We start from the raw sequence: 13,705 nt of genomic DNA, 5'->3' as shown, positions 1-13,705 counted from the left end.
AATAACTTCATAAATGTTAAACAAATAAAGAAAATTAAACATAAATAATATATTATTTAATTTTGATAGTATTTACAAAAATACTTGAGTCAAATTAAGAAAGTAGACAAATATTTTCGGAAGTGTGTTTACACATACACATACATTTACGTATATTTGTAAAAAATATATTAAGCCCAAAAAGCAGTAAGACAGATGGGCTCCATGCGAGGATGCAGTGGCGAAATGAGTGCACAGCCTGCACTATCTCCCTCCCTCAGCTGTCTCTCTCCCTCCTTGTACTTTAAGGATAAACAAAAGCGCAAAAATAAAAAAGATGTAGAGGAGGACAATATGAAGGCCTCTGGGTTTACCAGAGAATAGTGAAAATGAAGTGAAGGTTTCTCCGAGCAAAAGAGGGCAGACACAGAGACTTTTGAAGGATTTGCACTGCAGTCAGGTCTGGTTCGGTGTTAGCCCTAATGAGTGGGGCCCGGGATTGTTGTCCTCGACTCATGAGCCCGGCTTCTGGTGATTAATGCAGTCACATGTCGGGCTCAGAGTCGCGTCCGTGTCATTGTCATAGCGAAACAAACAAGAGGAGTAGCTGGATGTGCATGGCCCACTTGGACTGCCACTCAAAATCAGATTCCGGCTCGAGACTTGGTTCCGGGGTTAAGGGAAAAACCCATTCAGAGTCGGAGGTTTCAGGGGTTTCAGTGGAGCGGAGCGAAATGAAATGAAATGTGAAAAACGTGACGCAGAATGGCAAGATTTTCCCATTTTCATCCATCCTTCGTACTAATTTGCAGGCTTGCACACCTGACTTAGTGGCAAAAGCTCCTGTCGCATAACAACTCAAGTAGTGGCAGGACTTTGTGGCATAGTACTTGGCAAGGGCGGCGGTTTGGTGGTCATTTGTTACCCTTTCACCAAAGCAGGCTTAAAGTTTTCTACTCCAACTTTCGATGACGATGAAAGGGAATACTTGATATTATTACGCATACGCCGCGTGGCACGCTGAGTAAATATTAAAGGCAAGCACGAACCCTGGTTGCACCCCCAAAATAAATGTCCTTGGGGCACACGTCACCTGGCTGCCTCACCTCCTCCCTCCTGCTCCCCACCTAGTTTGGTTTATATCCATCACTTTTCGAAGGTAGGCCTTAAAGCCTTAAACTTGTGCAAATAATTAGAAATATGCGTGTGACAGAGAGAGTATTTTAAACGCTATATGTATAGACACAAATAGGAAGTTAATCAATAAATTCCAACGAAAATGGGGGAAGAGAAGGGAAAGCGGTAGAAAAGGGCAACCACGTGCCGGTATTTTAAGGACACTCCAGGAGAAAGGGAAACGGTGTAAGGAAAGAAATAGGGATACCAGAAGTTAGCAATACAACACCTTCCCCAATCCACCTGAGTTTTGGGCAAAAGGCAAACAAATTTAATTTACTGCCGGCAAAACAATTTTGCCACGTGTAGACTTTTGGCGGCGAAAGAGAAGGCTATGGCTTTTTAGAAAGAGAAAGAGAGAGAAACACAGAAACAAGTCGCGTCGTTTGCCAGACACGTAGCCGAGTTATGTAACACGTGCCAGTGGCTCTGGCTGTATCTGTGTGTTGCGAACAGTAACAGAAACATGGAAAGCTCATTGAATATGCAAATTATACCAAAAATTCCCGGGAACCACAAGAGCAGAGGAATCTGGCTGAGACAGCGCGAAAGAGAGGGAGGCTGCGAAACAGAGTTAGACAGACAGATGTCAGACAAGACAGCGACAGCGACAGGAAGCGACATTCCTGATTAGCAGAGGACTACAGTGGGTTAAGGGGTGGGTTAAAGGGTGGGATAAAGGGTGGGTTAAAGGGATCAAGGGAGGAGACAAGCCTCAGACGCCAAGCTACAGACACGAGTGAATCGAGAACGAGAGAATCCAAAGCCAAAGGAATAATGCTAATGCTCGGCATAATCGAGGCGACAACCGCAAAAGGCATCAAACTCAATTGCCTTCTTGTTTCAGTATACCAAATGTGTGTGTGCACAGAAAAATATTTTAAGTTTATATCTTGCTTCTTAAAAATACCATATAAAATGTTTAAAACTATAGATTTACATAAAACATTATTGTTAAGCCCATAACAAATATACCAGAAGTTCTATGAACTAACAAGTAATATAAACAGTTGGTTTGAAGTCTTTAGAAATCCTAACAAAAATATTTTTAAATAGTTTATGTGGGTAAGTACTCCATTTTCTAAGTGCACGCGTCCCTCTCTTAAGCTGCGCTCGTGCGAAAGTTAAGCCAAACTTTTGACACTTTTTCCTTGTTCTTCGGTAGTTGTCAGGCGCTGTCTTAGTTTGCTTGGCTGAGTTTTCCCGGGGGGAGTTTTTCGCTGCGAGAGTAACCGGGTGGTGGGTAAAAAACTAAAGGGTGGGGAGAACGTGACAAAGTCCCAGAAACTGCAGAAACCACACAACAGCCGCCTAAAAGGGGAAACTTGTTTGAGGAGTGTGTGTGACTTTGTGGGGGCGCTAACGCCCATAAGTATGCTTTAATTTATGATAGACCCGCCAAGTTTGCACAGGAAAATGGGATTTTCACTGTGCTCAAGAAAAAATACCCTAAATAGTTTATATCGATGTAAAGAAGTTGGTTTCTTTAATTGTTTAAGCAATATTTAAGGCAATGGCTTCTGGAACAGTCAACACAGCTTGTTTATATTGCAGCAAATAGTATTCAATGTCTAAAAAAATATCTTACAACACCCACATCCCAGTAGAAATCACACATACAAATACACAAAGAAATCAGCCCGCATAGCAACGTCGGAAAAAATATGAGAGCGCACATGGTACATAAATTCCCAAGCTTAGACAACGGCAGAAGCAAAGAACAGCACCAGGAAAAAATGGATCCCCAAGAAAAAATATATAGCAAGCCAAATAAAACCAAGAAAAACTTAGAAGGGGCAGACAAAGGCAACAAAACCGTCGGAAAGAGGGAAAATAAAAGCCCGCACGAGCCAAACAACAGCTGGGACACGGACAAGAAAACGGGGAGTGAGGGGCAAAAGGACAAATAAAAAGGAAAAACCATGGCGCACATTGCGGGCCACATTGAGGACGACTGGCACAGCCCCGCCCACAGCGCCCCAAGGGAAAATGGCAGAACCCAACGAACCAAAAATCTGCACAGGTCCAACCCAAATGCGTCTGCCACTTTTACACGAGGAAAACAATTACATTCTTTTTAAAAAACTTCTTTCAAAATAGTTATATTTTTGATCAAAAAAATATTTTAATTACAGAAACTGTGATACGATTTAGGAAAAACAATTTTAATATGAATTATTATTTTATCATAAATAAAATCATTTCCTTCAATATGTTTTCGTAATTTATTTACAAATAAGGATAGAGTTTAGAAATATTTTAAGTCTTAGATTAAATCAGGTTAGCTTCCACAGTTCGTGGTATTAATACAAAAATTTGAATCGAGTGTTTCTTTTCGCACCGTGTACTGCTGTTGCTGTGCTGGACAGTAACGAAATGAATGAAAAACTGCTTTGACTATATACGGCTTTATGTACCAGCCCACACGCACACAGTCAAAGAAGAAAAAGCTATGTAAGCCGGAAAAGTGCGCGCCAAAAAATGGCAAAAATGAATCCAGCTGAAAGGGAGGGGTCGGCGCCATCTGGCAGAGAAAGAGAGGAGGCGAGAGTGTGCGAGAGAGAGCGCTGCAAATGCGCAAAAATAAAAATAAAAATTGCTTCATGTCTAACCGAATTGTGGGGGAAAAAAGTCTGGGTCTGAGTTGGGTTTCGGTGTGGTTTCGGTTTTCAGTTTGGTTGGGTTTGCTTTGGGTTCACTACAGTTGGTTTTGGGAGGTGGCAACGGGAGTTTTCCCCACGGCTAACGAGCACAAAAGGCCATGATGATGTTCGCGATGACGTTGTTGCGTCTGCCTGAATTTGCCCAGTATGTATGCGCATATATACATATACCCATTACGTATTTGTCTGTGTGCTAACGATGAGAGCCAGACCCGGCAGACCAGACCATAAACCACCCGAAAAACACCCAGCCACCGAACCACCCGACCGCCCAACCACCCGATTTCAGCCGACTTCGTTCGTCGTTTTGTCGTTTTCGCCATCGACCTAAAAATCAGTTAGCCCACTGTCTGTGTGAGGCTGTATCTGTGTGTGGATGCGTGTCTGTGTGCGCTCCGTAGTTGTTGTTGGTAGTGGTGTATGCTGTGTGTAGGTGTGTGTTTCGGGCGTGTCTGTGTGAACAACTGCAAAAAGGAGTGTCTGAAAGTAACGACTACAACGGCAGCAGCTGCGCCAAACAAAGAAAAAATGTGTAGCATACATTTTGGGGCAGGCATTATATAGACCGGTCGAAAGGAATACTCCGATGGAATTCTTTCGCTTGTACATATGTATACGGGTAAATAGGGATCCAACCTCTCTTTTCCCAACGTAATTTAAGGTAACTTTAAAATGCAGCAGACAGACGCTGCGAAAAGTTTCGGAAACAGGAGCAATAAATAAGCATCGCAGCTATTTGGGGCCGTTAAGAGGCAACAAAATTTATAATCGCCTGAAATAAAACGACATCTTGAATTATAATTTTTATTTAAACGATAAATAAAACTCTCACAACACAGCTTTGAAAGTAAGCAGTAAAATTAAGTTCAGCTCTATTACAAAAGTTAGGAACTTTGGGAAATATTACCATATGCACATACGTCTCATTAAATCAATTTCCTAAATAAATCTATTCCAAAAACCAAATGTTTATCTAAAGTTCTATGTTTTCCTCGTGATATTTCCTGTACTAATGAAAGACATTTCAAATACCCAGAGGGAAATGCGGACAAATGAAAAAGTAGAGCAACCCAGGATACCAGGAGTTTTAGGGGGCCGGGGATGGGGGATGCATGTCAAGAGCTCATGACACCGACTGACCGCAAAAACCTGCCACAGCCCCCCGCTGTCCACGGCAGACATGTCAGACATCCAGGCGGCCAATTCATTACGACTCCTCACCTCAGTAGGTCCCCCCTTAACCCCCTTACAAGCCCGTGATCGATGGCCCTCTGTGGTCACGCGACCGTCGCTTCATCGCTGGTCGACCTACATTCAATTTGCGAGCGACCGCAAAACGCGTCCGACAGTTGACGATTATGACCGGCCGGGCCGATGATGATGAATGCGATGCAGGACTCACAGCGAGAGATTCCCTATGCACTGGCAGACATCGGGCCAAATCAGATGACAGACAGCGCAGCGGCGGAAATATGATTCGTGGGGGCTTGGGGTGGGTGGAAATGCAGTGGATCTGGTGGGTGGGATTGGGATTGAGTTCAGCCTGAGCTGCTTAGTTGCCAGCTGGGTGGCAGTGTCAGTGGGTCATGCTATATGATTTCTGGCATTCGATTTAAGGCAGTGACTTGGAAATTGTTACAAATTGGTGTTTAGTGTCGATCGTGAAGCATACTTTTAAGGCAGAAGCTCACTGATAAATATGTATATTTGGTTAGAAAAGGGGGCACCTATTTTTATGTTTCTCATGAGCACACGCAATGACTTAAAGTAATTGGGTATTTGCTAATTTGACTAGGACAAAGTTAATTACTTAAAATCCTTTTGCTTTAGCCACAAAAAAGCTGGGGTATTTAAAACCCCAAAGAAGGCTTATTTGCCCGGATCCTTAGGTATCCTTCTTCCTTGCATCTGCGGTTCCTTTTGTTGATGTATGCATAATGCATTGCCACAATATTGTAAAGCGAAAATCAAACTGAAACTGAGCTCTCGACCCTTGATGGAATTCAAAGCACACACATATATAGTGCAGTTTGCTGGTTGCGAATTCGGTTTTGTTGCACAGTCCCTTCTCTTTGGCTGTGACCTGATTCCTGGTTTTAGCCCATTCCTGCTCCGCTTGGTCCACATCCCTCCTTTTCTTTTGCCAGCAAGAGTTGAAGGTCGTTTTGTTTGAAATGAGAAATGAGAAACCCGCAACCGACATCCACCAACCAGCAACTGAAACTAACAGAGTCCTTTCTCCATCCCCCCTTTCCCCGCCCCGCCGATGTTCTCCATTTCTCACACATTCTCTGTTGGTCGCCGCCAGCACTTTGTGCACCACTTTGGCTAACCACACACACACTCACATTCACCTACATTCGCACACACTCGCCTCTATTTCATACAAATGGAGAGCCCAAGCAGCAGACTCTTGACGAGTCTCTGGCATAATGGAGCAATGCGAAATGGGGGAATACTAATACAGTCCGCACTCACTAGGGAATGTTGAGAACAAGTTGGGAAAATAAAGAACCCATAGGGGAGACACCGTTCCATACAAGTGGTAATCATCCAGACCGACAATAATCAGAGCCAGAAGGTCTAAGCAATAGTTTACATATTTCGATGTTAAAGTTAAAATCAGATAACTTGATCAAAATGAAAGCAAGCATATTACGTTAAAAAAAAATATTTCATAATCTTTCGAAACGGATGAGTGTATTTATTTGCCACCATGACTTTCAAAACGAATCCTTAGTCAAAATCTAACATTTTCCTGGATATCCTGGTTAGCCCTTACATAGACTTTACTGTACCCCAGTAGCAACTTCAAGTGTGTGCAAAAGATTGTACGAGTGTATTTGTGTTTGTGCTAGTGTGTTTGTGAGTGTCCCTCGACTATTTACAATGGAATTGCATTTTCTTTTGTTAGTCAACCACTTGCGAGCTGGCAAAAACCGAACAACAATCTGTAGTCCCCATTCCTCCGCTTTTCCCCAGCCCCATTCGCTCGGGTCCTTTTTCTGGCATTTCCATATCACTTTTAATCTTTATTATCGATGACACAACGATTGCTGGCAGCCATTTTCCGTTTTCCCTGACTGTTTATTATTTTTCACTGTTTCCTTTTCTTATTTCAAAATGGCGAATGTCTCCTACTTCATATTCTTCCCTTTTTGCCCCCTTTTCTGCTGCTCTAGTTAAGCTGGACTCTTTTTTCTCTCCCACTCCAGCGACATTTTAGCAACTTTATGTTGTTGTCCAGCTTTTCCCGTTTCCCCCCGCTTTTCCTCGACCCCCTGCTGTTTGCATGGCTCGCTGGACGCGTAATTCAAGCGGAAAGCGCCGCCATAAAAGCCAAGTGGGAAAAGGAAAAAGGAGAAAATGAGAACAAAATGGACCGAGGAGTGCGACACAACAACAAGAAGAGCCAGCAGAACCTATTTTCCCAATGTGTCCTTCGTCCTATTGTGTAACCAACAATGTCTGCCACACCCGGCCCCAAATCAACCCCCCCCCCCCCCCAACGCTTTTCCCTGTCCCAGTCTTCCCTATTCCATTTATTACCCACTGCGTCGCGTCTGAAATTTTCATTTATTTTTATGCTCACTCGCTCGCTCTCGCCCTGTTTCGCCATCTCTCTCGCTCTTTTGGCCGACATAATTTGCTAACTGAAATGGAAAACATTTTCGACAGGCGCTCGCGGGGAGGGGGAGGGGAGGAGGGGAAAAGGACGCGGCAGACACGCGCACCAATACTGGCGAAAGTCAAACGAGCGCACACAGACAGGCAGGAAAAGCGGAGACGTTGGGGAGAAGGGGGGAAATGAGGCGGCAGACGATGGAAAAGCTACACAAAAAAAGGAAAACAAAAAGGAAAGCAGGGCAGAAGAGGCGTAGACAGGAAAAGGATGTCGCCAGGACAAGGGGTCCATGGGCTTGGGATGGGGTCGAAAATGGAGCAAGCAGGAGAAGCCCATTGTCCTCATTGTCCTGTTTTTGCGTGCTTATCGATGAAAACTGCTCCACGATGACTAGGGAAAAGGGACGCTGTCACAGTTATGAACTCTGTCCCTTTTCATCCAACGAAACTACATTTCCCACATCCCCTACTACTCCCCTCCTTATAACCAAGCTCACTGCCCGTCTGTCCTTCACAAAATGTCATAAAACGCGTGTGGCAGCAACAACAGAATGCTGTAATAATGACTCAAGTTGAATCGAAAGTCTGGGGTCTGGGACTGGAAAGTTTTCGCTTCGTTTTCCGTCTTTTCGGGCCTAAAATGTAAACGAATACATGCATTATAGAATACTTACTATGCTAAATATAAAGTAAATATACGTAAGTACGTATTTATTATAGAGGACTTACTATGCTAAATATAAAGTAAATACCCCATGTGAACTGGATAATAAATCATATTCGAGTGGAAGTGTTAAATAGAAGAACTCTGCCTAATATGCTGTCAATTAAATGAAGAATACGATTCTAAAGAAGGCTTAATGGTTGGTCCAGAATGTCAGATAAATTCAATAAAAGGAGAACGGAAATAAAGGGTTAGAACAATAATACATATTGATTTTTAGCTTCGACACAGATAAAGCAATTTTTAGCCCGAATAATCTTTCCCATTTCTTCAACATGTTTTATAAAATCTAGGAAAGTCCCAATCGCAGAATGCTAACCAAATGAAGTATAAACATAAAAAATCAAACTTGACTGTGCTAATTAAAGCTGTTTGGACCCATCAAGTGAATCCACACTCAAGCTTTCAGTATTAGCCATATAAATCTGGCTGTTCAAAACCGCGTTCTTACTTTTACTTACCATCCCGCCCTATATTCCCCCCTGTTCCGTCGTTTCTTACAACTTCCAATCACCGAAGCACCCCACCATTGATCATTGATCAGAATGGAAAGCCATAACTTGGACAGGCAACTTCCATGGCCATGGGCCACACACAATGGATGGCATAATGTCCCAGGGGCAACTGGGGGGTCTACGGGGGTGGGGAGGGGCTAGAACCAATGGCACACAGCAACAGTTACATCGACCCAAAGGAAGTCGAGGTCTTTTGGCCATAGCTTCAGGTCTTCAGTAGTTTTTAGTCGACGACACAAGGTTTTCACTCGGCGTCGTCGTCAGGTGATGAATGGTAATGAAAACGTTGCTCTGTCAGTTGCAGTTGCAGTTGCATTCGCAGTCGCTGTTCTGCCGTGTTTTTATTGTTGTTGGTGGTAGAACTGCGCCGCTATGTCTGCCAGTCGAGGCAAAGTCGAGAGCCACAACTGCCTCAATAAAAACTAATGCACAGGCAGCGTCGGTTGTTGATGTGGCTGCTGTTGCTGCTGCTGCTTGTAGCCGATAATCATCAGATGTTGCTGCTGCCGTTGCGGCCATGGTTGCAGTTTTGTTGGTGGCTGGTTGGCCCACTTGTTGCCACCACCAACTACCAACCACCGACCAGCAACCACCGTCGTCATCAAGTGTGGTAGCAGAAAAACATAAAATTTTATGCATTCGTATTTCTTGTGAAGCGCGGCAGTCAGCAATACGCCCCAAAGCACCACCCTCTTCCCTCCGTTCCCCTTAGCCACACAGAAAAATATAAGCTTTCACACTACAAGATCTAGTAATACTATGAGGTCTTATAATACTTATTATTGCATAGTAATACTTTTTAATACACCAAGTGCTTTCTTGATGCGAAAAAGGGTAGAGGTATTAAACTTTTCGGAGTACAAGTACTTATAAACTACAAATTTCTTCCAGTGTATCAAACAATTGTCGGGTTTCTCTAGCGTTTTGTTGTTGCTGCCCGCTCGTCGTTGTTCGTTGGCTCGTTTTGATTAATCTGACATTGTAATGCAAAAAGCCATTTGGCAACGGGCGGCGAGAAGGAGAAACAAGTTATTACCGCAAAAGAAAAACAGAGACTAGGCTGCACTAGCCTCGTGTTCAACCCAGTTAAAAGGCCAAACTTGACCTGGCCGTGGAACGGATTTAGATGTATCCCAACTGGCCGCAGCAGCAGCACCAGCTGCCTAAAAAGAATAATGGCCTAAAAATAATAAAGAGGGGCTGAGATAGAGTATAATTTCTCTTCTCTTCGAGACGCCCACGTTTCTGGCACGAGGCAAATAAAATTGCGGAAATGATTCCAACAAATTGATAGGCAGCTTTCGAAGTGGCCAATTTTCAAGGCATAGAAGGGTAATAAGAAGGTTGCAACTTTATTGGGTAATTGCAGAAGGCGTCGGCCAGGCGATCCCAAAACGCTTCTGGAAAGGAAGCGGAAAAATTGGTTTAAAAGCAAGTCTGAAAGGGTGTCTAACAACAGCTGGAGAAACACTTCTGGAACTGCGTGCAAAAAAGCCTGAAAAACAAAGAGAAGGTCGTTAAAAAGCCGCATAAAATGCACCCTTTTGAAAAGAAAAACGCATTCCCTTGATCAGATAATCTGACTGAAGGGCGTTGGAAATGCGTTAGAAACATTTTTAAAAAATGTGAGAAAAAGCGTTGCCTTCTAATTACGTGTAAACTTAAAACATTCAGAAAACTTAAGGTAGAATTTCAAATATAGTTCATATTCTGGTTTGAAAATGCAACCGTATGGAGCGTTTAATTAAAATGAATGACTCAAGTGAAATTATAAAAATAGACCACGTAATCGTATGGAATCGAACCTTATCAAAAATCATTGAGGTAGATTGACAGACATGGAAAGATTACACTCGATTAATAATACATTAAAATGATGAAATTGTACAAATTCTATTTAGTCTTGACACAATTTTGAAGCCGCTAGCAACGTAAATTTATTAGTTATGATCATAAATTCAACATTTATTAGTATTTTTGTTCTTGTGATGACAATACCACCCATACTGGCGGCAGGGTTACATCCTTTTGCGCTTTTAAAAACTGGATATATCAAAAGTTTGGAAAAAGGTTGTAAGAAAAATCCTTCGTCGGGCTGTACTCTTCTAAGTTATGAACGAATATCACTACAACAACTAACAGTGAATGGAACGATCTTTCTATGCAGACAATTTCCAGATGACTGTTAATTCGATAAGTTTAATTAAGTGAAACCTGCTAAGCTACTAAAAAGAACACTTATAAAATAATAATATTAATATTTAGAGTTGTTTCTATTACAAATAAACAAAGTGCTACAGATTAAAAACCATATTCATTGTAGTGCCTGAATCACGACCACTTAAAGTCCTGGCAATACTCGCTTTAAGCAGAAGCTTTAATGCGTTTTCCGAATACCCAGACCGGCCACGCCCAAGCCCAAAGAACGAGGGAGATGGGTAGACCCGAGGAGAGAAAGGGAGGGAGGGCGGTGGGGGCGTGAGGGCAGGACGACATAAACTTGGAATGTTGAATGTGCCTCAAAGTTTTGCTGACATGACTGTCACTAATGCCAAACACGCGCCACAGTTTCAGACACAGACACACACAGGCAGACGCACAACAAACACGCACACCCACACCAAGGCACTCTGCGCACACACACCAGTACAGGGGCAGTGTGTACGTATACGATGGCAGACATAACGAGCCATACATTTGGCACAGAAAAACGCACACACCCACAAACACCTACAAACCAACACTCGCATAACACACAAAACTGTGTCGCACTCACAGACGATGAAGAAGAAGAGTCGAGAGAGAGCGAGAGAGAGAGCGGAAGTGGGGAGGAAGAAGCAGAGCTGGGGCACAGAGGAAGTGGGTGGTGGGGCGGAAACGGAAGCTCTGGGCGAGGCAGCTGGCGTCTAGAATCGCTGGCAGACAGCACAAAAGTACATATAAAGTGGAGAAGAGGAGGAGGGCGGGCAGAAAGAGCTGTAAAGAAGTGGTGCCAGGAGGATAGAGAGAGAGAGGTGCAGTTTTTATGGATGTGTGTGACAGAGAAAGACAAGGCACCGCCTATGTAACTCACACACACACACTAAGAAGCCGAAGCCGGGAAAAGTGTTTTTTGTCGGGTCGTCCCAAAAAGCAATTTCCCCATTTATGGCCGGCGTTTGTTGTTGCTGTCGTCTCGGCAGACGCTGCCCAGCCACCCAATTAAGCCATAAGACGGCCAGCCACCACCCAGCACCACCCACCACCACCCCCTGGAAAAGCTGTTGCCACCACAACCTACAGCAACAAAATTTGTCTGAGGGCGTCATTCGACTCGGGCCCTCTCTTTCCCCCACCAAGCCCTCTCGCTTGCTCACTCTGGGCCAAAAGTTTTTCCACTTCTCTATGTGTGAGTGGGGCAAAGTGTTTTTTCAATTTTATTTGTTAGTTTCTTGTGCTGCTTCTTAGTTCTTAGTTCCTGCCAACTTTTCCCAGCCCCGGGGGGTGGGCTACTTTGACGCCCTTTTGTCTTACGACATCGAATGGTCGTCCTAGAGACGCAGCTTCGCATTCTTCGGGAGCCAGTTGCCTTCATCTAGATTCCGTTTTTCCTTGTAGTTATTTTCCCCATTTTCAACTGCTCCTAGGACTTTTCCCTCTCCGTTCCTTTTCGTTTTTTATGTATTTAAATGTCTCAAGGGTGGTTTATGACATCTCATTCTTCTTGTTTGCTCTGCTCCTTCGAGCTGGATCCCTTTGGCTGTGCTTTATTGATTTCAAAGTCGAGTGGAATTTCATTTTGTGCAGGATCAAGTGACCCAATTCCGAAATACATGCATACTTTCCAGTTTATTTTTACAAGTTTTAGTCTTTAGTTATTTAGTTTAGGTAGGTATATAATAGGAATATATACAATATTGGAGATTAAACAATTAAATATCAAGTTGTTTAGTTTAAAAATAATAACTTCAATACTTAAAGGTTGCATTTTTACGTTTTCCCACTTGAACAATTTGAACTTCGTTTGAGTTAATTATAATATCGTTGGCTTTCGCAACACACATATGTCTAAATCTCAGTCTCTCAATCTCAGACTCAAACACTTGGGCACACGTGTTGCTGTTCAACTCAAATTTATATTTTTTGCTGCTTTCAAATAAGGTGCGTAAACAGGTGTCAAAAATGAATGGCAACAAAAGCAACAGCCTCTGTGGCAATAAACCAGATCTAACAAGTTGTTGGTCATGTTTGGCTCTTGAATAAAGACGAAAAGTAAGGCGCTACAAATTCGAAAAAGAGTCAAATAAATAAATGTAAATTATTCGAAATGCCAATTGACGTTGAGAAATTTTAACTACGCAAAAAAACTGCTCTAATTGTTTGTAAGCCCTCAAAAATATGTTTGAAGTGGGTGTTAAGGCTGGCGTGGACCCTATAAATTGGAATTAAATTGGCTCATGAAGCTGGCATACGGGAAGGTAACTTAGTTACGAAAAGGGAAGTAAATTTATAAAAATTCAAAGTTTCGAAAACATCTGGTATTTAAAAATCAATTGAACAGAAAAAAAATTACGGATGGACTCAACTTTTCTGTTTATACATTTTCATTTACTTTTTTAGAGGGCATTACAACTGCGCTAAGCTCAAAATATCGTTGTCAAATTTGTCATGCCCATAAAATTGTTGATTGTGATATTGTTTGTAGGAAACCGCAATCTACTTACATGTGACAGTTAAGCGGCTCTGGGCGAACAGCCGAAACCAGCAATAAAAACACGGCATCAAAGGTAAATTAAACTCACCTGCAAAAGAGCAAAAGAGAGAAAAGAAAATCAAAATACAAGAAATTCGCACATAAGTGTATCAATGAAATAGTTTTTGGCATTATTTGAGCTTCCCCTTTTTAAATTTGGTTTTTTATTGTTGCTCAGATGTTTGCATTGAGCATGCCAAAATTAATTTGTTATTGTTGCCCAGAGTGAAGCAAGAGCAACAATTTTAATTGCTGCACTGCCTGCAATTAATTTGTCAATAAAACACATTTT

The 13,705-nt window shown here is 42.7% G+C and overlaps 2 protein-coding genes across 2 annotated transcripts in view; both read right to left on the bottom strand.

Moving 5' to 3' along the window:
- Snoo (Sno oncogene) overlaps window positions 1-13,705 on the bottom strand; it is a 94,576-nt gene that overhangs the window by 44,058 nt on the left and 36,813 nt on the right. The gene's annotated exons all lie outside the window — the stretch shown is intronic.
- The window catches only part of LOC118876900 (uncharacterized), a 48,119-nt gene that overhangs the window by 16,137 nt on the left and 18,277 nt on the right, over window positions 1-13,705 (bottom strand). The window contains exon 2 of the mRNA XM_070999530.1: window positions 13,385-13,462. Within this exon, the coding sequence (XP_070855631.1) occupies window positions 13,385-13,462 (78 nt within the window). The remainder of the gene's footprint in view (window positions 1-13,384; window positions 13,463-13,705) is intronic.

Source organism: Drosophila suzukii, chromosome 2L (genome assembly GCF_043229965.1).
Source record: "Drosophila suzukii chromosome 2L, CBGP_Dsuzu_IsoJpt1.0, whole genome shotgun sequence".
Lineage (NCBI taxonomy): Eukaryota > Metazoa > Arthropoda > Insecta > Diptera > Drosophilidae > Drosophila > Drosophila suzukii.
This window is presented reverse-complemented; position numbering and strand designations above follow the sequence as displayed.